Here is a 24,159-nt window from a genome sequence, read left to right as displayed (position 1 = left end):
GCTTTCAGTACACAGACATATATATATATATATATATATATATGTGTGTGTGTGTGTGTGTGTTTTCGATATATATACATTTTTTTTATAAAAGTGTATGTATCCTATGTTGTTAAATCTCTGAAGACCTGTCGTGTAACAGTACAAAATGAACGTTATCTCAAGCTACGCGACAACGTCCCATCTTTGTGTGACGTGAGCAGGGGAGCTTTAATATATTCAGAATGCTTGAGTCACGTGTTTCCGGGTTACAACAACACTTCCGGCCCTTCTCCTGTTTCAGTATTTAAAATATATCAATGTGGGGTTTGTTAAGGAGATTACAGGTAGGTTTTTTAAAAATAGCGAGGACGTGTTCATGAATTTATTCTAACAGGACCGTTAAAAACAGCAAACTGTCTCGGTAAATCTCAATAATTGTGTTATTTGCTCTCATTTCACGCTTGCTAACACTTTAGCTACCATGCTAAGTATTGTCGCTAAAACGTGTTAGGTTGTGTCTCAAAACCTTGTGTGCCGACTACCTAGACAGCATTTTCCGCATCAGAAGTCGTGGTTTAATAGAGAAAGCGTTTGGCCCTTATAGGGAAAGCGACAATAGGCAGAAAGCTTACTGTTGTACTCAGTTGCAGGTGTCTGATCTGAATGCATAACATATTGCAAAGAGAGTTTTCAAATAATTTAGCTTTATTAAAATGAAAAAGCTTCAGAGAGATAAAAATTGGATGATTTACATTGCTGAAAGGCAGAAGAGCTAAACAATGATTGTTTGCTGCTTGAAACACTCTGAGGGGTTGCTCCACTGTTACATATTTTCTTTTTGCAGCTGAAGTAAGAAGAACAGGGAGGCTTTAATAGCATGGAGACAGAGGAAGTATCAGCTGAGGTACCTGCAGAACCAACAAACGAGGTCAAAGAGGCAAATACACAGGAAAGCAAAGAGTCCACAGCAAACACAGACATTCAGGACTATGTCACAGAAGAAAACAAAGAGGGAGGTGTAACCGAAACAGAAGGGGAGCCTTCCAAAGACATCGACAAACCACCTTGTGACTGGTTGGAGCCACTCGAAGAAGACTGTGATGATGTTGATTCTCAGAGCTTTGATGGAGAAGTAGAGAGCCTTGTGGGGAGTGAACGGAGTGGGAGTGTGGTCAGTATTAGGAAAACCGCTGGACAAAGAAGTGGCAGAGGTGTTGGGTATGTACATGACCTGGATTCTACTAACTTGACACCTCATTTACAAGTTACAGAAAAAGGATACATTTTCCTTTTATGCTCTTCACTACTTTATTGTTTACACTAAAACAGGTTTGTGTGTGTGTGTGTGTGTGTGTGTGTAGGAGACCTAGAAAGAGAACACAGTTTGAGGCAGATGAAGGCTGGGAAGATTGTCCATCACTAGGAGAAGGATGGAAACGCAAACTGGTTTTTCGTCGATCAGGCACCAGTGAAGGACGCAGTGATACATACTATATGAGGTATCTTGAGTTTGTGTTTTTTCCAACTGAAGAGATTTGGACAAATTTAGCATTACAGGACTTGCTGACTAATAGATCCTCTGCAGTTGAATGGGTGCCGTCCGAATGTTTACGTTAAAAGCTTCATGTTTGTAAAGCATTTTAACTTTAAACTGTCACTTGTGGCCAAAATATTAATCTATAATAACACTTTCTCCAGTAAAAATGTCCTCTCACATCAATATCTACCGACATATTTGGTTACACCTGTTTTGGACTGTTTTTGCATGTAAACGGTGCTTGGTCTGTGCATCTTTCTCTCCTGATTAAGATTTTTCTTCTCTCTTTGTTCACTGGAAAAAGCAATATTATGAATAGATGACTCGTATTTTAGCCAGAAACAACGGTTTGAAGTTAAAATTGTGTGGATGGATTTATTACAAACATGCAGCTTTTCACTACACAAGCATAAATCGTGTGTATTTTTGTGATGTTTTTAATCGGCTGTTCAGACTCTCTTCTGATGGTACCCATATTCACTGCAGGGGATCCATTGGTGAGCAAATGATGTAATGCTAAAGCATTACTATGTGGGACTTTCATTTTGCATCACTCATTTATTGCATTTTTTCCCTTTCAGTCCAAGAGGTCATAAAGTAAGAAGTAGGGTTGAGCTTGTGAAACATGTAAAGCAATCTGTGGACCTCACAAATTTTAATTTTAAAACGGGCCAGTTTATTGGTGAAGGGCTTCACTGGAGAAAGGTGAGAAGATGTTCAGCATGCTCTTTTCAATTTTTTTCACTTTGGTCCAATATTTGCCACTAATACCTACATTCTGGTATCTATAGAGAAGGAAACTGGATTCTCTCCAGGCAAACTCTTCTGTACCCAGTTTAACAGATGCAGGTCCTGCGGCCGGAAGTCCAGCATCTTCAACTAGTCTCAGCCTTGGTACAGTTCCGATGTCGAGCTCGTATTCGATCCAAAAGGATACTGGTCCTGAGACAAATACTGCTTTACCAAGTACCACCACTCACCCTATTGATGATTTGATTGAAGATTCTGCACATTCAAATCCTCCTCCGTTGGGCAGTTCAGTGTCTGCGGCCCCAGTTAGAACCATCAATGGTGCCAGTGGAGAGCCACAAAACATGTTTTGGTAGGCAGTGCCCTTTATTTTTTTCCACTATAGCCTAAATGTCAGAAACAGTGGTGTGAATGTCTGTCTTCACTCAGTTCCTTTTGTTTGTAATCAGTGTCTGCGAAAAGTGTCATAAAACCTATACTTTTGAAGAGGGACAAACTATGTGCCAGAACTGCAGGCCAGAGGGTAACACAAGTAAGTCAAAAAGTAGTCATTTATTTACCACTTTGTCAATGTTTATTGTAATAACAGAAATGTATTTTTGGCTATTGCTCTTCCTTTTAAATTATGTATTTCAGATAACATGGTGATTATTTATGGAATATTTTTTTTTATTTTGGTTTAGCAATAATAAGACGCAGAAAACCCTACAAAAAGGTATGTTTGCGAGTTTTTTTTTTTTTCTCTCTATGTAATGTGTTGCCTTACAAATAAAAACATAATTATTTGTGTTTTTTGTTCTCAGCGGTTTCCATGTGGCCGATGCCGGGCTTGCAGAAATACAGTGGACTGTGGAAAATGTGTTAGTTGCAAAAATGGTCTGCTACGCCTTCGACTCAATAAAAACTCTCGTAAAGTCGTTAAATGTCGCAAACGGAAGTGTTTGCACCCCAAGCGTAGGGACAGGGTTGTAAAGGTAATTTGTATTTGTTCTCAGCCAGTAGATGATATTCTATGTTATGTAAGGAAATGTAAGAATAAAAATAATCTTGAATATAATCTAAACCGTTACAATGTTCTAAATATACAGTGGCCTCAAAGTGTTTGAACCCTCGGGCAAAATTGCAAAGTATAAATTCCACTGAAGTGGATGATAAGATATCAAACTAAGCACATTTAGGTTGTTTTTATGATATATTTGTTTGTTTTGTTAGAAGAACCCCAGTTTTGTACTGCAACCCACTGGTGTCTTTTTACTTTATACTTCGTATACAGTATTGTAATTTAAATGTTTAAAAGTTTGGGGTAGGTTAGTTTTTTTTACAAATGTTTTTAAAGACTTTAATGCTCATCAAGACCAGATATTTATGCTAAAAAATACAGTAAAAACAGCAATATTGTGAAATATTATTGTAATATAAAATAAGCTTCCTACTTATATTTTAAAATGTAATTTATTTCTGTGATGGCAAAGCTGAGTTTTCAGCGTCACATGATCCTTCAGAAATCATTCTATGCTGATTTGGTCCTCTGGTTATACATTTTTGTGGAAACCGTGACACTTTTTCTTTGGTAAATAGAAAGTTTAAAAGAACAGCATTTGACATGGGTATCTTTTGATACGATAGAAATGTATTTATTGTAACTTTTGATCAATTTAATGGATCCTTGCTGAAAATATTTAAAAGTAAGAACGAAAATCTTACTGACCTCAAACTTTTGAACAGTAACTTTCTGAGTCACTTTTAAAGTCTAATGATCACAAAAGTCACTTTTTAATCTTTCCTCATCCTTATGCAATCCACAGACATCAGAGTGGCAGTTTTCCAACATGGCTGAATCGCTAAGCACCGCTTCAAATATTTCACAGGTGAAAACTTGCCACACAGTGCTTCATTATGCTCATAAAACATATGAATAATTAATCTCCCTCTTCCTTTATATTTCAGCCCACAGTCTCAGATGATTTTGAGGAATCACAGGTAACAGTCTTATGAATATTCTCTCAAAGTAATCCGAGGGATTGCTATAGAACAGCTATATCTAAACTTTGTTTTCCTGTAAGCAGAGCTCCTATCTGCAGTACAGTGACTCAGAGGACCTGTCTGTGTTCTTTGGGGGTAATGATGGTGACAGTGGCCTGGATGAGGTAGAGCTCTAGCTAGCCAGTTAAACACACTGCATCATTACACAGCAGTAGCATGATCCAAGTGCCTCGATCACTGATATTCACATTGTTTGAAGAGATTCACAAAATATTTGTTCTCTTCTTAGTTGGGATATATTGCATTTTAATGAAATTGTCATGCTACAGGCTTAAGCTGCAAATATTTAATACAGGAAGATTTAATCAGAGACTTAGCGTCCTTAATACTCTGCAAATAGTGATTTTTGGTCTCTTGATCTGCAGATGGGTGTACCAAAGGTACGTCGTCGTTCATGTGGGAAGTGTAAAGGCTGCGTTCTCCGTACAGACTGTGGAAGCTGTGATTTTTGCATGGACAAACCCAAGTTTGGAGGCAGCAATAAAAAAAGACAGAAATGCCGTTTACGGCAGTGCCAAAGAGAGGCTATGGTGAGCTGCCAAAATATAATTTAAACCGTATTATTTTTCATGAATTACAAAGTTGTTGAATGGTGCGTTATTTTGAAACCTTTAATTGTCTGCTAGATCTAGTATTATTCTCTCTCTTTTGGTCATATAATAAGACTATTATACACTAGCATGTTTGTTATTAAAATAATTTTTAACTGATTCATTGTCTATTACTTTTCTAAGCTTGTTCTTTCTAATTAATCTAACAAAAAATGGTACTGTTACTTGTTTTGGTAATGTGAATGAATAATGTTGTTTAGTGGAATTAGAACAGTTAAATCCCTTATGATTGATTAAGATTAAAAAAACTATTATAATCTTGTCTCCATGTGCTTAACAGAAGCATTTGCTGCCCATGGATGAGGCGGAGATGTTATTTTCTCAGGGCTGGGTTCCCCGCAGAAGGCCTCGTTACACATATGGACATAATAGAAACAGGTCCAAAAAGTTATCATATTTGAATTTCGGGGTTCCTGCTAATAAGGCTGAAGCGTATGTGCCAAAGGCTTCCTTGGGTGTTGCCCAGGTGGTGAATCGAGATAGGCTCCTTCATCCCAATTTTAATGGAAAGGTACAGTGGAGTCCTTAAAAGAAGTTTTACCTTTTCTTGTTAGCTTTCAGTCATTTTATAATGATGATTCTGCTCGTCTGGTTTGAGCTTAAACAAATAAAAAGAAACAAAGATTAGCAAGTCAATAAAATAAAAAGCAAGCCAATAAGTTCATATGAGGGGCTGTCTTACCTTAGGTTGGGTTGTGAAAGAATGAATAAATTCAGGTTTGTACCTACCAATCAGTGTTTGTTCTAAATCGCGTGCATGCATAGCTGTATGCTTCTGATGATATTCCCATGCAGAGAGGAAAAGATAAGGTGGAGAAGGCAGACTGTGGGCTTCAGAACTGAATGAGTAGGCAGATTTTCAGTAATTACATTGAGTTTTGGTTGTCTTGGCTATAAAATAAAAGCTTTCTTTCACATTATCTTGACACAACAAATCCGAAAATAACAGTAATGCATGATCTTTAGATAATGTATTAAATATTTGTTTTATATAACCTTTTTAAAGAAATGAACACTTTTATTCAGCAACTATGCAATAAATTTATCAAAAGTGACCATAAATATATTTACATTATTACAATATATCTGTATTTCAAACAAATCAAACAATTTTTTTTAACTGCATATATATATATATATATATATATATATATATATATATATATATATATATATATATATATATATATATATATATATATATGTATATGTGTATGTGTGTATATATATATATATATATATATGTATCTTTTCTTTGTAAATATCACATTGTATGTTTCGGTTCAGGTAGCTCAAGGGTCTACCCAATAAAAATACATTTAGTTAAACATTGGTTCCAGTACACATTATCAGTCTATTAATAGTTTTTCTTTGTTTGCTTGGTCTAATTAACCAGCTTTATTTCCCATACCAATTTATTTATAGCGACCAGATGTTCTTCCTATGGCAATTCCAATAAACTATGCTGGGACAAGTTTGAGGGAAGGGAATCAACCACAAGGTTCAGCAGGTCAGGAACCTTATCAAGAAGAGCAACAGGAGGACGTATCTTGTCCGTCGGTAAGAAGCCGTTTTAGGAATATGTCATATGATATGGAAGTTTGAAGAATTGGAGAATTAATGACTGTGTACTTCTGCCTTTTGCAGATCACTCAGATATTTAGCATGGCAGACAGTGACCCCATGATCCAAGGCATCGACAGCAATCATGAACTGATGCCTCTCCTGAGATCTCTTCGTAGCATTGTACTTCCTGTCCTCTGGTTCTGCGTGGTGGTGGATGGCCCTCGGTTACAGCTGATACAGTGCTCCAAGCGCTCCACTATGGCAGACACTACGATTCATATTGAGCCCAGCTTCCACTACCACATCAGCATCCAGGGACAGCCTCTCCTGCCCACTCACAGACTCTACGACAGCCACCCGTCTCGTCTCACCACAACTAAAGAGATTGTTGCCCTCCTCGAGGACCTAGAAAGGTACTGGGTCTGCCAGGGCTTGGGAAACAAGAATTCAAGAAAAGGGTCCGAGGCTGTGTTTCCTGAGCGGGCGGCTACCTGTGACTTCCTCGTTTTTTCAGAAACAGAATGCTGTGAAAAATGCAAAGCTCTACGAAGGGTATAAAGAGACTATTCAGCAAAAGGGAGTTAGTCTTCAAGTAATACATCTCCTATTTCTGATTTTGAACTATTCTAGAATATCTTTATACTCTAATATTGAAATATTAGAGCACCATTAATTGTTATTATTATTGTTATTATTTTTCTTTAGAAGGATGGTACCATTACATTGACAGCTTAATAATTTTTTGGTTACATTAAACCACAAAAACATCACTTCCCACATTAACAGGTTGGTTCAGCCCTGGATTTGTTATAATGCAGAATTCCGTTTCTTTCTTTTTGGACAAAAAATGAACAGCACCAGGTTAAATAAATAATGACTTAATTTCTGTATTTTTATTTGAACTATCCCTCGAGTGATTGACCACTAAACATAAAGATGTTTTTCGACCCTAGAGTATGTGACACAATTTGGTACCTACTGTGGCTAAGGATGCACACTGAATCGCGGTCCTATCAATGTAGGTAGTGAATGGGCATGTTTTAATCAATGAAACATTCAGCAGTTTAACTGTACATCTTGCCTTGCACTAAAGTTGTAATAGTGCTTCACATCCAGTGTAGATTAATTCCTCACACCAATGATATCTTTATATGTGTTAATGCTTATGTACTTCTCAGGGGGATTTTTCAGAATGCATTAATCAGATGGAAGATCCATGTTTGTTAAAAGATTTAATATTTGCTGTATGATATGGGATGAGGCTGCTATCATTTTGGATAGACAATTTTGTACATGGTGCAAGTGGTGGCAGAGAAATCAGATAAAAATATAGAGAATGTTTTGTTTTTTTGTCCTTTGCTATTCGTAATTTCTGTTTTCTTCATTACAAAACTCTTTGAATTTTTGTATATGCTTTTCATATAAATAATCTGAATTCTGTTTATTTAATAAATCATATTATCTGTTGGATGACTGCCATTATGTGCAATAGATATCGTCATACGTTGCCAGTTAATTATCACAGTACATTTTTGTATAAGTTTTCTCAAATCTTTAAATATAAAAAATGAGGCATTATCTAATTATGTAGTTTACATTTCAAACATATTTTAAACTGTGGATAAATCCAGGTTGAAAATTATTTTTATTTTGTTGATGTAGTAAAGATTTTTACAGAGGGAATATCACAAAAATCAAAAAAATGTCAACCGTCTGGGAAAACAAATTGAAGCAAAATTTTAGTTTTTGCTGTAGTGTTTTGCCTTATTCAATAGCATAATTAAATGATGGATTAACGAAAAGTCGCTTTACCACACAGTTGCTGCAGCATCCACGCCAATTTTCTTCTGCGCTATCATGGATTAAATACGCAATTCACACATACGCCAAAGGGGGCGCCATGACACAGTACAACTGCACTTCAGCATTCAGTTCGTGCAAAGTTGAATTAGTTTTTAAGTAGGCCTATGTCGTTATTAAGACACAATAAAATATAATGAAATATTTTGAAATATAAAACTCTATTTACTCTCATAAACAGTTTATTAATTGCTAATGAAAAGTCGTCCACTGGAATGTGGACCTATATCCCCCCCACCCCGTTGATTTCGTAGATTTTCGTTGCAAACAGTCTGTTAACATACTAGAAAGCAACGCAAACCGCAGTTAAGAAACTGTGTGTAGTTTGTCAAATGGGCGAGACTGAAAGAGTTAATCTCAGTCAAGTGGATGCGTGTTGCTCTTCTCTGTTTGCCAGTCTTGTTCCAGAGGCGTGACCGCGCTTTACACTGGATACCTGGGTGACTGCTGAATAGTGAGAGATGTTGTTATAATATCCTTCCGGCGTGATGCGGGGACCCTGTGTGTGTTTTGCGTGAAGGCGAGGATGTGATCTGCAGGATGTGACTGAGGAGAGCCGCAGATGAATATTAATTGGCATCGCAGGTCCGTATGCATGGTATTTTCTTACGTTATCCTCTCTTAAACGTCGCGTCTCTTCGAACAGACAAGCTGTTAAGAGAGTAACTTAATATATTAAATATAAATATCACTAGATTTATATGTGGGATGGATATGGCAGACACCGAATGTGATTCCTAAAATGCAGGGACGCATGAGGAAGAAACTGCCTGCTGTCCTGTTTAAACATCTTTTTTTTTTTTGGTGTTGTGCTGAATGTTTGTATGAAAATATCCTGTCACTGAAGATGTTCACATTCTCTTGTCCGCGACTCATTCATCCAGTATTGTAGTTCTTGCTGATGAAAGCATCGCGTGTGGCTTTCAATGGGATTTTCTGTGGCATGTTGCTATGCGATGGATTATTGATGCAAAACAGTCACACTTATTTGTCGGCTTGGATTGATAAACAATAATGTGTCGTGTATAAATGCACGCGTTCTTTTGGAAAAGCCACTCTGATCAATAATGCGATACTACGTATCTATCGTGGCGTGTGTCTCAGTTTGATTCATTTAAGTGATTCGAATAGTTCGAATCAGTTACTGTAAAGATTCGTTCAGTGACGCAGGCTACATCGCCAGTAGTAGGTGGCTGGACACAGGTAAATAATAATAATAATCCATTATCCAATAAAAGTCTTGCTGCTTTCTTATTGCATAACAATATATATTGTGCTAGTATGCGGTATGCTAATAAGAACTCATTTTGTGTGTCTTGAGTGAACACCGATTTGTTCTCCATAGTCTTATTATTCTTAATTGTTTCGTCCATAAATGTACTAAAAGACATCAGAAAGAATGCTTGAACATTATTTTTCCCCCCACAATAAATCAACTCTAATAACTTTATATCCAGTTGTCAACTGCTAGTTATAATTTGAATCAAGCTATAAAGCATAAATAAATGTTTCATGAACACCCTTGAGTCATTTTAATGGCATTTTATTTAATTAGTTTTGTATTTTATATTATTTTAAAATTTCAGTAATTTTATGTGTTTTTGTCCTTTTTTTATATATATTTGATGCCTGATGGAAGCATGCTGAGAGAGACATTTTTTTTTCTTTTTAAGATTTATATGTAGCTTTCATTTACATTTATTTAGGTTTTTAGTTTAAGTTTTGTAATTCATCTAACATTTCTATTTTATTGTAAGCTTTATATCAGTTAACAAAACTGATTTTAATAGTTTGTTAACAGGAACACTACTGATCTGCTGATCCAAAACTCATTTGACAAGGGGTCGTTGGTGTGGCATTCGTACTATCATGTGATTATTATTATTTTTTTTTCATCTAGCCTATATAATAATGCTTAATTTGTATGACAAGCAATACATTTGCCCATTAATTTAAAACGAGACATTTACATTTTGCCTATCATGGCACATGAACTGCGCTACTATGATTGAAGCTCTCTCAATCATGTCCCACTGAGTTCACTGCGATAGCTGAGGATGGTGAGTGTGGTTTGAAGTGTCTAGACTCTGACTCACTCCGCTTTGCAAAGCACAGATTTCCTGCTCCGTCTAGCAGTGTCAAGAGTGTATTTTCAGCAGATCTCTTTTGTTTTTGAGCTCCTTCCTATCCAGGGCGCACTGGCAAAAAAAAAAGAGTTCAAACTCAGTTAATTGTAGCTTGATGTTGTAACCTTGTGCACACAAGCAGGCACTTAAGGCTCATGCTGGGAATTTCAGGGAACATCTGTTTAGCTTGTTACATTTTCACCCTTTTCTCTTGAGTTTGCAGTATTTTAGATGATTATAGGAAGTGACAATATATAGAGACCACAGCTAATTGCATAAAGGGATAATAAAACCCATTTCATTGTATTGACAAAGACAACACTGAGACACTTTTCAAAATATCTTCTTTTTTATATTCCACAGAAGATAAAATTGTCATGGAGTGACATGAGAATGATGACCAAATATACATTTTTGGGTGAACCAACCATCCCTTTACAGGCTTGAGTCATGACCACAAACTATTGTGCAGGGTGTGAGTGTTAGTGTCCAGACAAGTGTCTTTCTGTGATCTGTCCAGCTGCCATGCTGTCTGACCCCAGGACAGGGTCTGAGGTGGCAAAACACTGTCTCCACCCTGGCTAGGATGTGAAATGTACATGTTTTCACAGAGGGATTTACCACAGTGTTGCCAAGCTGTGGTCAGCTTTGTTGCTGACCGTCTGTTTTGTCTTTGTTTATCCAGTAAAGAAAACATGGAGAAAAGAATTTCATCTTTGGGTGGACAAGAAAGAGGAGTTGAACAATTACTCAGGCAGAAACAACACACTTTTAAGCTGCCATCCATCTATTCTAGGAGAGATTTTAGGGTTTTTTGTTGTGTTTTGTAAGGCTCTGATGTTCTGTAGTGCATTACTGCTCACTTCATGAACAAATGAAAAGTTTTTTTTTTCTGCACACAAAACAATTTAAACATTATTATACTTGTATCTTCTTGTATAAAAACATCAAATATCTAATTTTTGTTCCATTTATGTTGTTGGCTGCTGTATGCATATGAAGGATAATATACATGTTTAATGTTTATAGAAGATCACTAGGTTTTCCGATGGCTGTAAGCATGAAGAACACCAAGCATCAAGAGCTTAAGACGGCAGGTTCTCAATTCTGTAGCTGCTAAAGTAGTTTGAACATAGTGGTTGCAGTTTGCCCCCTGTAACCTGATCTGCAGAGATCAAAGCATTTGGCAGGACAGCAGCTGGTTGTTCTTGAGAATCAGATATAAGGACAGAGGGTCACTGCTGGTCACACTTGCTTTGTGCCTCAGAGGAATATGCTATATATTATTATATGGAGAACGGTCCTCTTTATCACTTTTGCCCTTTACTAATGGTCTTTGAGCTTACTTTTGACAAATTTGCTCACAAATCACTGCTATAGGTTTACACTGATCAATGATAAATTAATAAAAAAGACCCCACCTGCAGTGTTTATGCTCATAAGGGCAATACACATTCTTGTTGAATTATTTTATATTTCCTGACCTACAGTTGTTAATAATTACAGTCAAATTGCTTTGGAGACTATCAACACTCCATGTCAATTTAAATGTGTCCTCAATTATGTCTTTTTGTTTACTTGCAGAATGCATGATTACACTCGCAGCATGGCCCATTAGATGATGCTCAAGTAATTTTGTCATTGACCCAGAAACACTTTTCATTGCATCTCTGTGGTATTTTGAACTCCGACGTGATGCAATGGCCAGAGCAAGACAGAAAGTGAGAAGCAGCGTAATCTCCAAGCAGTAATCCTCCATTTCTTTGTGTGCCAGAGTCCTATTGGTGTGCTAAAACAGGGCAGTGCAAATGAGAGACAGGTCATGACAGGTCCCTGGAATTGCCTTTGTCTGCTTTGAGAAAGCACTTCTCCCCCAAGTGCTAATCTCAACCCCTCCAATTTCTACAATAAGGTTTCAAGGTTGCAAATAGCGTCAGTTCCCTCTGCTATGCCAATTCACCATGCTGTCATGTGCAGGAAAAGCGTGTCATAAATTTTCTAGGCTGCCTGTTCATAGTCTGCTGGTGTCATCCTGCTCATGTTATTGAGTATGGTAGTGTTGCAGCATCCCTTAGAAACTACAACCCAATCTCATGATGAAACATAACTACAGGTATTTTTACGAGGTGGCGATTTCACATGCATTTGTAAGATGCTTAACCTATCTGTCAGTGGGGTGTAAGCATATTGTACTAAAACATACAAATGAGATTGTATGAATTTATACCAATTAGACACTAGTTTGTGAAACATTCAATTTAAACATTTATTTGGCAAAAAAGAAAAAAAAGAAAGAAACGCAGGTATGTTGTATGTTCCAGATGTTCTTTGGTTGACTTTTTAACACACTGACTTGGCACTGAATCACATAATGCTTGATCGTTTTAAAGCTTAAATACTGTAAATGCGTTTTAAAATAAAATAATTAACTGCACTGTTGTCACAGCTGTTTTTCCTAAGCACAGAAGAAAGTTGAGAGGAATGCTGCATGCAGAGGTCAGTAACTTGCTAAGTAATCACTGCTGACAGTTAACATTTGTTTGACCACATGACTATTGACTTAAAGGAATAGTTTAAAATTCAGTCGTCAATTATTCACCCTCATGTCGTTCAAAACCCATGACATATTTTCAGCTGTGGAAGACAAAATGAGAAATCATGAAGTGTACTAGTCACTTTTTTTATTTAATGAGAATGAATGGACCAAAAAGGCTCAGCTTTTAAAAGGATGCAAAATTACTATTAAAAAAAGTATAAATAAAAGTATCTGCATCACTATTTTAGAATTATTCTATGCCAATCAGTACATTTAATGGACAATTTTAATTAAACCTTTATGGTGATTTTGGCATTTTCAATCATGATTCATGTTTCTGTTTCCATGCATTTTGTTTCAGCTAATTTTTTTTTTTTTGAGTTCTGCAGAAGAAAGAAAATCATACATATTTGGAAACCACAATGTGAGTTAATGATGACAGCATTATCTTTTTTGGGGGTGTACTGTCCCTTTAAATATACAATGGTTATTGAGATTCCCTACAACTACCTTTGCAACTAACTTGACGCATGTGTTAGATAAACCTCTTATACTTAAAAAAAAAATGTTTTCCATAAATTTCCAAGTGCTGCATTCAGAGTAAATAATTCATGTCTGCCACGTTTAAGTTAGAAACCATATGGTTGTCACGGACGCCAAAGTCTCACCTGTTTGCTTTTCAGACGAAACTATTGAAATGAGTTGCCTGGATAACCTAGACTTACATCGCCATTTTGGACATAAATGACATTTTATGCGGTTTATATATAGACGAATTATCTCGAAAGATAACGATCTTATAATTTCTTTAAAAATGTTAAAGTTTAATCTTTTCTATCCATTCTATCAGTAACTAACCCCCTTCAGCCCGTGTAGATGGTTTCGCCCTTGTTGCCTTTAGGGCTCGTAGAAATGACTTGCTTGAGTTGCAGCAGCAGAAGAAACGCGAGAAACTGTTGAGTTCGTGCGTTAGAGACCACGTCAAGCGTAACACGTTAATGAAATCAGACTATATAATAAGCCTGCTTTTTCTGTCCTTTTGTGGATATATTCTCAGTGAATTTTGTCAAGGTAAGTTCTTGAAACTACTTAACGTTAGGCTGTTAAACCAAAATGTTTTTCCAGTTGCTCAAGAGTGTAATACGTTTTATTAGAAACAGTCTAACGTAATTGCTTTCAAGGAAGTTTATAGGAAGGATTGTCCCCTCCTTTGACTCGTGTTTTCTTTTTAGTTGACGGGAATAACATATGTAAAATGAAGACCATTAAAATGTATCATTTATAAAAGCATCGCTTTTTCAGTAACAAATAAATGTTGATTTTGACGGATATGGATTTTCCTGAAACGATTAGATACAGTTCATTGGAGTCAGCTGTGTATACAGTCCCACCTGCTAAAGCTGGTCATTTCACACACTGTATGTTTTGTTGTTTGATGGTTGTCAACAGAAACAGTCAGCTTCAAATCAGTCGTTTTAGGTAGACAGTCAATGAAAGTTATGAATGTTTTAAAAATGTCAGATTTAACCCTTTGAGACACTAACTGGCTTTGCTTCAGGAGTCAGGTTTTACATGTGACAAGAACTTGCAGCCATACACCGTGCAAAAGTAACAAACATTTCCTTAAAATGAAACCTTGAACTTTATTATTATTAACATACACTGGCCCAATAATATGAAAACGGACAGTTTTGTAAATACATAAACAGCAGCATAAATGTCTTTTATCACAACATGGAGCAAACACTGGGCAAAATGTGGAATTATGAGGGTATTTTTCATAGACATTTAAATATGCTTGGTAATCGCATATTAGTATTTTTTTTCATTGAGTTTTGTGTGTTTGTTGTGTGCTTTTTCCTTCTCTCACACTTTCTTGCACGTTTTGTCCCAGGACATTGGGTGCTTTGTCATCAAATTCCCATAAATCCCTTGTTTATATCTCTCTCATCATTCCCCCAGAGTTGGGTTTTGATCTCTGAGCATCTATCCTTCCATATCTCCACCCATCATGCTCTTTGCCAGGTCTCTACAAGAGTTGTGGTGTGTGATATCTGTTAGCATGTGTCCACCAGATGTGCTTGTAGTGTTTTGAAGAATCTTATTTGTTCAATTGCTCCTATATGAATGGTGAAAGCTTCTTGTTTTGAATATTTGGTCTCATTTATTTACTCACCTACTTACACTTAGGGTTCAATGTTGTCTGTTTAGCTGGCACATGGTGGTTTGTCTTTTTTTGTATACATTTTTTTGGATGCATTCCCAGCCACCTATCGAAACCACACGATCAATGCCACTTCCTAATAAAAAACACATCCTGCTTGTTCTCTCCAAGTTTTGCCAGCAGCCTTTATACTACAATTGTGATCCAATAAACGGTTTTGCAACATTTACCATTTTATGATTATATATATATATATATTTTACATCTATAATTTAAAAAAAGTAAAATGCATACAGGGTGATTTTAAACGGATGTCAGTATGCAGGGTTGTTATTTTTTCATTCATGTTTAGAATAAATTTTGTATTAATGGTTTATTATTTATGCCAGTGAATAATTTTCATTAGTGATCTTAAAGGGATAGTTCACCCAAAAATGAAAATTCTGTCATTAATTACTCATGCTCGTCAGTTCTGACCTAAGTTCATCTTCAGAACACAAATTAAGATATTTTTGATGAAATCCGAGAGCTTTCTGACCCTGCATAGACAGCAACACAACTACAAAGTTCAAGGGCCATAAAGGTATTAAAGACATCATTAACATAATCCATATGACATCGGTGGTTCAACAGTAATTTTATGGATTTGTGTGCAAAGAAAACTAAAATAATGACTTTATTGAACAATTTCTTCTCTTCCATATCAGTCTTTGATGCGCGTTCATGAGAATACCACCACGCATGTATGTGGTGCTGCTGATGCAGGATGCATTGCTGTCTATCTTTGCTTTCTTCAAAAATATCTTAATTTATGTTCCAAAAATGAACAAAGGTCTTATGGCTTTGAATGACATGAGGATGAGTAATTAATGACAGAATTAAAATTTTTTAGGTGAAAATGCTGACATTAAAGAGGCATAAAATACACAGTATTTTTATTAAATGTTGCCCATTCATATGAATATGAGTTATGTGTTCATATAGCTGTCAGTAGACTGCAAACCAAGATTTGAATCACTTGTTGGGTAACCTGGGTTGCCAGTTGCCACAATAACCTGATATGGGCTCTCACTTTCACACCTTCGGTCATGTTACCCTGTCATGACGTAATTTCCAGAAAGAAGAGAGCTAATTGTTTAATAAATTATTTAGAGGCTGAGCAGCAATGTAAGTATGGCAGTGATTTTTTTTTTTTTTTTTTGATAGTGCTGTTTGCCTCTTTAAAAAAAATAATTCTGATGTCTTTAAATTATGTTTTGTGGCAGAACGAGCCATTCAACTTTTATATAAGACATCATTTAGAGGACTATGTTACAGCCAGCAGAAACAAATATAAGTTTTCAGTGTGTGTATAACAAACATATGTTGTTTTTTTTTTTTTCCTGACTACTAAGGGCTCAGCAGTAAATTGAGAAGTCGCACAGTGGCTCCCCTGCAGGCCATTGGGATACTGCAGCATTGTGGACCACAACACTGAACGGACATGCCTCACGTGACTCAAAATATAAGGTGATTGGAGGCTCTCAAATCAGTCTCGGTTCACTTGTAGCTCAAATTATACCTTATTAATTAGATCAAAATTCTTTGTCTGCAGGAGCTGAGGGTAATTGGGAGCTAAAGACTTCACAAGACTTCCTCAAATCCATTCTATGGAGGTCAAAGGTCGCCTCATCACTGCCATGGGCTTAGGGGCTCCAGGTGAGTCTGCTTATTTCCATATTGATAATTGAGTATGGAAGCAAAATATGTACTATAGATTTTTGTGTGGGTCAATCTTGGATATTGAATTTTGCATGCTCATACTTACCGTGAACACCTTTTGTGTCTCTTATGCTCACCAAAGTGGCATTTATTTAATACAAAATAATGGAAGTGTGAAAGTGTAAATCTAATTTGAACTTTGGCTTTCTGTTTCATGCGCATCATGCACAGATGTCCAGGGCTGTCAGGACAGCAAGCTGCAAGTGGAGCGGATCTCAGAACTGCAGGAGCGAAAGCAGAGTCTGCAGAGCCTTTTGAACAGCCGTCTCGGAGAACTGCGACAAGTGTGTCTTCTGGAGGCGGTGAGGAAATTAATACATCTTTAAAGCAGTATTTTACTTTTGGGCAGTCATTATAAAATAATGTTCTCTCTCTAAAAAACAAACTAAAAAAAACAAATGGTGACTTCACCAGTGAAGGAAATGTGCACCCAGCTGTATACACGATTTATTCATTTTTTCTTTCTTTTTGTTCTGAAAGTGAATTATCTTATTCGATATGTGATTTTAGGATTTGCATTAATGTGAAGAACCGTTTGTTATTAAGTTGTGTTTTTCAAAAGAAAGAAACAGGCGTACGTATTAGAACCATCTGTTCTGTCCAATGCCAACAAACATGTCACTCCCCAGTGCAGTGATTCAAAAGTAAAAGATTCAAATGTCTGTACAGGAGCTCACTGGGAAGCTTCCACAGGATTTTCCTTTAGAAGAAGGGGAAAGACCTCCCTTTGTTCAGCGCCGAGCTGGTCTGGCCCCTCACATTACCTCAAAAGGAGAGGTGAGTCTGATTTCTGAAAGCTAATAGAAGGATTCTCCTAACAGGTTTATACAATAACAGCCATATCTGTCTTCCATGTAGGATGACGCAGGTCAGCGACGACAGATGAAGGCTCTCTTCAGTGGTGCCCTGCGCCGGAGCATCGATTCTGATAAAAATGCATTGCATAGTAAGAGGACTGTTCATCGGGGATGCCACACAGGTAACACACACTCACAAAAGCGCTAAACAGTTTCTGCTAAGCATTGGTAATTTGGTAACATGTGCACACATTGGGAATGTCTCTACAGGAAGTGCATGGTAACTGAGTCATTTCCCCTTATTTTCCAAGACCGTTGCCTTTGCTTGAAAAGGACAATGGACACATGTTGACAGACTTTGATATTAATAAATTACCTGATCATTAGTTTTAAACAAATAGCTTGCACAGAGAATTTAGAAAAAAATGTAACTATCGTACTGGCCTTTTACACTACTGCTGGAAAGCTTGGGGTCAGTAGGAGATATATTCTTATTTTAAAGGAATTAATACTTTTATTCAGCATGGATGCATTAGATTAAAGTGAGAGAAAGGACATTTACAGTGTTAAAGGGGTCATGAACTGGCTTTTTAAATGATTTTATACTGTTGTTTGACGTCTGCTTATGACGATCAAGTGGTTTTTACATTGAAAAACATCAAAATCAATAAGTAATGGCCTGTTGTTGTGGCCGGCTTGAGAAACACTGTTTTTATGGACGTGCCACATTGAAGTCTTGGAAGTAAAAGCCCTCTGCTATGACTGGATAACAGTCTGTTTGGCAAGCTGCGTCCTTCATACTTGGAGCCTTCTGTGACTTTGGTTAGACATGTAAAAATAATCAGGACAAATAAAGTGATCTCTAACAAAGCAGTAGTGACACAGTACAAATGTTTTTTAACTCCTATAAGTGTGCTGCGCCATTTCTGTCGGAATCAATATAGAAAGCACAGCATTGCTTTTTAATCTCGGTCTCTCTGCAAATCCTGCTTCGACCTGTGTCTTGTGTACAAAGGAAGTGAACAAACACTAAATGTTTTACTCATGTGAGCTGAAACTTCATTAAAAATAAAGTTCAACCACACATTCCTAATATTTGAATTTGAAGGAAAGTTATGCAGCAACTGTGTTCTTCCACAACGAGGCATTGCACAATGTTTTTTGATTTTCAATGGCATGTACTCAATACAAAAATATGTATTGAGTAATAAATGATAATTTTTGAAAACACTGATTTTTGAAGGATCTTGTGACACTGAAGGCTGGAGTGTTTAATTAAAATAGAAAACATTTATTTCAAATTATAAATTAATATTTCACAATATTGCAGTTTTTACTGTATTTTTTAATTAAATAAATGCAACCTTTGTGAGCATAAGAGACTTTTTTAAAAAAACATTTAAAAATATTTCTGACTCCAAACTTTTGTACAGTAGTGTAAACCATTGTGAATGAAGTGTTTCATCTGATTATTTATATTTAAATATTAATTCATATAATATTTTTTTATGTATCTTTTTAGATAATAGTGATGATAATATATTTATTAGACCATAGAAAAATTTGATCTTTGTGTAATCATTTTCTTTTATCTTTTATTCTCATTTTTTATTTAACTTTTAGAGGAAACTGTGAAGTCAGAGAGCAGTTCAATGTCAGACTCAACATCACATGACAATGGTGAGAAGTCTTAACATTATGAAACAAAGAAAGTACATCTCAATACTTGTTTTTTTTTTCTCAAGAATTACTCAATAATTAGTTTTACCACACTGGCCTGTGTATTACAGGCTGTAGCTTTGATACACAACTCTGTCACCTGTGGTTCACAGAGGATTCGTCTCCCAGTGTGGCACCTGAGCATCGCTCCTTGTCTCACCCCCGGCTGGCCCCAGGCAGTCCTGACAGTAGGCTCTGCAGAAAGCTGTCACCTGTGGAAATCTACTATGAGATGAGGACTCGCCGCAACTCGGCCTCAAGCTCTGTGAGGTGAGCGGAGGAGGAGGACAAGATGTTTCCACAAGCTGATATGGGTGAGGTTTACACTATAATTCTAACTTATGAATGTGTGGATGTTGATCCAGCCCGAGTCACTCACTCCCAAGAAGTGCATCCAATGTGGAGGGCAGAAGTGTTCCAGCCACACCGCTGTTGTCCCGTACTGCACCAATGAGCGTCCACATGAGGTAATGGCTCTATTTATTGACCATTTATTTTGCTATATGTACACTATGGCTAGGGAGCTTCCTACTGCCTACATAGGCATCTGCCTTCTAAAGCAGCATTTAAACTTACATTTACTTGCACGCTTATATGGGCAGCAACACAAAATAGCACATAAAATACTCTAATCTAGTTTGATATTAGCTTGTTGCTATACTTAATATAAATAAAATAAATATATTATTCATAGACATACACTACATTCAAAAGTTTGGGGTTGCTGAGTTATTTTCTTATTTTTAAATGTTTTTGAAACCTTATTCTCAAATATTATGCTCAACAAGGCTACATTTATTTGATCAAAAATACAACAAAAACAATAATATTGTGAAATATTATTGCATATTATTATTCCTGTGATGGCAATGGCAAGTAATTACTCCTCCAGTCTTCAGTGTCATGTGATCTTTCAGAAATTATTCTAATATGCTGATTTGGTGATCAAGAAACAGTTCTGATCGATGTTGAAACGAGTTGTGCTGCTTAATTTTTGTGGTAACCATGAAACACTTTTATAGAATTCTTTAAAGAACTGCATTCAAAAGAATTCAATAGAGCAGCATCTGTTTGAAATATAAATCTGTTGTAATATTATAAGTGTTTATTGTTGATAAATTTAAAGCATAATAACTTGATAGTGTCTTCTCCTCCTGCTAGGCCGGAGATGTCTTTTGGTATTGCACTAAAGCAGTGGTACGGTAGTCCAGATGTTCCTCAGTTTGTCCCGTTGGCATCTTTAGAGGGCTCCTCTTCTGAGCGCCGCAGCTGCCCGTATGGTTCCCGCGCCCGTCGTAGCAACAGCTCTGAGGCGCTACTCGACCGCTCGAGTCTCCCTGAGCCCGGTCCTTCCCGCAACGGCATGCCACCCCGAGCTGGACCATACAAGAGCTCCGAGTCCCTCACAGATGGGAAGCTCCGTCAGATCTATCAAGGCAGCCCAGACAGACAGATGATGGGATTTAAAGACCAGGGTCGAATGCGCTCCTCTCTGGGCGGCCAAAGCAGTGGCATGGGTTACAATGAGATTTTGATGGACTACATTTGGGGCAAACAGCAAAAGGGGCCCATCCAGGCTCAACAGAACCAGTCAGCAGGACGAATCTGGCCAGACTTCTCCACTCCTCCATCGGGCACCCCTCCACACTACAATGGTTTCTCTCATTCACAGTTACATCTGGCGGCGGCTCCACCTTTTTACAGCCCCATGCTGCTGCGGGGTCAAGAGGCCGAACCCCGTCGGGTAAAAGTGACACGCACAAAGTCCTGTGGACCCTTCATCCCTTTACAGCAGCACTCACAGGATGCCGTGTTGTTCTCTGCGTATGACCTATCACATCCCACTGCTGGATCCACAGCTTCTTCTATTCCTAACCTGCTCCCTCACCACACAGAGCTGTCCACTGCTGCAGCGCTCGGCCGCAGACCACCTCAGTTCTCTCTGCCCACTCCTGAGGACTCCACCCGCAGTCTGCACAAGGCTCTGGCTCTGGAAGGACTCCGGGACTGGTATCTGAGGAACGCCTTAGGTTATTCCACTATGGCCAAAGGTCACGATGGACTCACCATGCGCCATTCACATACTCACCACCTGGTGCACCAGCCCCAGTCTGTTACAGGCGACCCACTGTACTCTGTGCACCGTCAAATACCTCAGTCAGCTTCATTTCATGGGCATCCCTTGCAAGCCAGGTGAGGCTTCCCATGATAATGAAAAACTTGAAAATATCAAAGAATTTGTGAGACTGGAGAAGTAATGGAAATTGCTATTTGTGATCTTATATTACTATAGTAGCAGAAACAGTAGTAGTAGTACTACTAATACTAATAATAAACGTACAAATTATTATATTACTTCTTGCTCGGCTGCTTGTCAGTTTTCAAGACATTTGGATGTTAGTTTTTGTGTTACAGTCATCTTATGCTCACCAAGGCAACATTTATTTGCTCAAAAATACAGCAAAAGCAGTAATACTTTGAAATGTTATTACAATTTAGAATAACTATTTTCTATTTTAATGTAGTTTAAAATGTAATTTATTTCTGTGGTGGCAAAGCTGAATTTTCAGCAGCCATTACTCCAGTCTTCAGTGTCCCATGATTCTTCAGAAATCATTTTAATAAGCTGATTTGCTGCTATGGAAACATTTTTTATTATTATCAATGTTAAATAGTTGTAATGCGTACTATTTTTGTGGAAATAGTGGTATGTTAAAAAAAATATATATATTATTTTATTTTATTAGTTCAAAAGAACATAATTTATTTGAAATATAAATGTTTTTATTGCTACTTTTTGTTTAATTTAATACACTGTTTAATGAATCCTAAAAAATTAATCTTAGTCCTTAACTTTTTTTTTTGTTTAAAAAATATACAAAATAAATGTTTGAGCAAGTACATAACCAGCCAGTGTTCAGAACTATTGCCTTTAGCTCCATTCACAATGGTAAACTTGTAATAAAGGTTTCTAATTTGAGTGGCATGGGTAGGTTTTCACAGGCAGTACGAGCATGGCGCTGCCATATCTGTAAATATAAAGAAGTTAGGATGCTATATCACACATATATATGTGAGGATGTGCAGGTAATGGATTGTTTATAGCCATTTCTCACAACAGATGGAATAAATTGCCCATTGTTATCCAGAATAATACACACTAAATACACATACCTGTGCAATGCTTATGTTATTAACGTCAACAATTTGAAAACAAAGTATCACAATAATAATAATTGGCACGGTTTTATGTGTTATGAGCTAACCAAATCAGTTGATTTAATCACCATTGATATCGCAATTTATTGTAATGCTTTTTTCCTCCGTGGATCTGAACAAAACTGGCAATTGTTACTTAATTGTTCAGATTAAATCCCCCTGTGAAAACTCTTATTTGGGTCGTACTTTCATGATAGTATCTGTGAATACAAAGTGCAGTATCCACACATTAGATTCATCCATGCTGGAGCTGTGCCTGTGCACAACCCACTAGAGCAATATAATTCAGCAAATAACTGCAATTACAGGTTTTCAAACCGAGATAGCGACAAAGAGGCAAAACTTAAGGACTGCAGCTTTAAATCTATATTTAACACAATGGTTTGGATTGAGTAGTTTTTTAATTAGTTTATTCTAATTAGTTAATTAGATACATGTTTTCTGATGATGACATTTTCATTTTCTTCTTTCTTTTTTTATCATGACAGGTCTGTGGAGCTCTCTCTCTACTCGGAGCCTTTTCCCACCGAGGGGGGCGCTCCGAAAGAGTCGGGCTCTGAGCCTCCTTCACCTGGAACACTTGTCTGACTGGCAGCCAACACACCCCACAGCCTCCAGTGCAACCCGTTACAATATCTGATGCAAAATGACACCTTGTCTTAGGCATGCACCAGTCCAATACTGTGCTCAAAATTAAGGGGGAAAAACCATTGAAATAATGCATTCTTTGTAGCATAAATGCTGGCACACAAACAATGACAGCAGGACAAAATAGAATTTGATTGGAGATAGGTATATAATTACAGCATTATTTAAAAGTACAATTATTAAACTGTATTTAAAAATGATATTGGTGCATCGTTGAGCAAATAAGGAGGCATCTGTAACAGCTCAGAACTGAAATTGAGGAGCTCCCCCCCCCTCATTCTCTGTTTATGTATTATTGGGATGTTATTGTAATGTATTTACATTTTCAAAACAAAATATAAAGGTAATCATATCATCTCAACTTCATCCTGAGATATATAGATATATATATATATTTTCAGAGAATAAAATATATTATAAGATGTAGGTATTCTAAATGACTATTTTGTAACTAATATGTTTCAGGTTAACAGTCATTTAATTATATACAGAGTTTAATGAACTCGTGCGTTTTAATGTACTATAACAGCAGTGAATGTGTTGCATACCTGTTTGTTTATATCTGTATATCTAAATATCTATATGTAGCTATGAAGAGTATGCTATAAAGCATTTCATATAGAGGCCCTTGAAGTGAAGTTGAGCTTTCACTTAGACTAGAGGGTTTATGTTCTCTGACGTCTTAGACATGCAAACAACTTATGCCTGAACTAAGAAATGAACTGTAAAGCTCTAATACAGCTATTTATAATGTTTAGCCCACAGTCACAACCCACAATCCACAAATTCAAAGGACTGTTGACCTAAAATATTGAGATCTTGAACTCTAAAATAGTCTTG

General features: G+C 36.9%; 2 protein-coding genes across 6 annotated transcripts; both read left to right on the top strand.

Moving 5' to 3' along the window:
• The first annotated feature begins 188 nt into the window (after window positions 1–188).
• Window positions 189–7,959, top strand: LOC128022298 (uncharacterized). 3 transcript variants are annotated; one of them, XM_052609687.1, is made up of 15 exons: window positions 189–326; window positions 827–1,200; window positions 1,344–1,481; window positions 2,101–2,224; window positions 2,311–2,621; window positions 2,719–2,803; window positions 2,949–2,984; window positions 3,073–3,243; window positions 4,075–4,137; window positions 4,217–4,249; window positions 4,336–4,416; window positions 4,678–4,842; window positions 5,204–5,434; window positions 6,349–6,483; window positions 6,571–7,959. In XM_052609687.1, exons 2-15 carry the CDS (start codon window positions 860–862, stop codon window positions 7,045–7,047), a joined length of 2,391 nt encoding a protein of 796 aa, XP_052465647.1. In that variant the 5' UTR covers window positions 189–326; window positions 827–859; the 3' UTR covers window positions 7,048–7,959. The 3 variants fall into 3 exon arrangements, with proteins under 3 accessions (XP_052465647.1, XP_052465646.1, XP_052465648.1); XM_052609686.1 differs by having other exon boundaries at window positions 265–403; XM_052609688.1 differs by having other exon boundaries at window positions 266–403; window positions 2,719–2,801; window positions 2,953–2,984.
• Window positions 7,960–8,708: 749 nt separating this feature from the next.
• On the top strand, window positions 8,709–23,770 carry LOC128022297 (coiled-coil domain-containing protein 120). Of its 3 annotated transcripts, none has more exons than XM_052609684.1 (11): window positions 8,709–8,934; window positions 16,570–16,684; window positions 16,770–16,873; window positions 17,108–17,238; window positions 17,606–17,713; window positions 17,795–17,915; window positions 19,357–19,413; window positions 19,524–19,722; window positions 19,818–19,919; window positions 20,614–21,645; window positions 23,160–23,770. In XM_052609684.1, the coding sequence occupies exons 3-11, from the start codon at window positions 16,825–16,827 to the stop codon at window positions 23,257–23,259; spliced, it is 1,899 nt and encodes a 632-aa protein (XP_052465644.1). In that variant the 5' UTR covers window positions 8,709–8,934; window positions 16,570–16,684; window positions 16,770–16,824; the 3' UTR covers window positions 23,260–23,770. The 3 variants fall into 3 exon arrangements, with proteins under 3 accessions (XP_052465644.1, XP_052465643.1, XP_052465645.1); XM_052609683.1 differs by lacking the exon at window positions 8,709–8,934 and adding an exon at window positions 13,923–14,082; XM_052609685.1 differs by lacking the exon at window positions 8,709–8,934 and adding an exon at window positions 13,924–14,082 and having other exon boundaries at window positions 19,566–19,722.
• Window positions 23,771–24,159: the final 389 nt, after the last annotated feature.

Source organism: Carassius gibelio, chromosome A11 (genome assembly GCF_023724105.1).
Source record: "Carassius gibelio isolate Cgi1373 ecotype wild population from Czech Republic chromosome A11, carGib1.2-hapl.c, whole genome shotgun sequence".
Classification (NCBI taxonomy): domain Eukaryota; kingdom Metazoa; phylum Chordata; class Actinopteri; order Cypriniformes; family Cyprinidae; genus Carassius; species Carassius gibelio.
This window is presented reverse-complemented; position numbering and strand designations above follow the sequence as displayed.

Bases quoted from the DNA above. Each gene is read 5' to 3' on its own strand.
- LOC128022298 (XM_052609687.1), top strand. From the start codon at position 860: ATGGAGACAGAGGAAGTATCAGCTGAGGTACCTGCAGAACCAACAAAC. The intron at 2,985-3,072 runs GTATGTTTGCGA...TTTTGTTCTCAG, and splicing joins GCAGAAAACCCTACAAAAAG to CGGTTTCCATGTGGCCGATG. The intron at 4,138-4,216 runs GTGAAAACTTGC...TTTATATTTCAG, and splicing joins CCGCTTCAAATATTTCACAG to CCCACAGTCTCAGATGATTT.
- LOC128022297 (XM_052609684.1), top strand. From the start codon at position 16,825: ATGGAGGTCAAAGGTCGCCTCATCACTGCCATGGGCTTAGGGGCTCCA. The intron at 17,239-17,605 runs GTGAGGAAATTA...ATGTCTGTACAG, and splicing joins AAGTGTGTCTTCTGGAGGCG to GAGCTCACTGGGAAGCTTCC. The intron at 17,714-17,794 runs GTGAGTCTGATT...TCTTCCATGTAG, and splicing joins ACATTACCTCAAAAGGAGAG to GATGACGCAGGTCAGCGACG.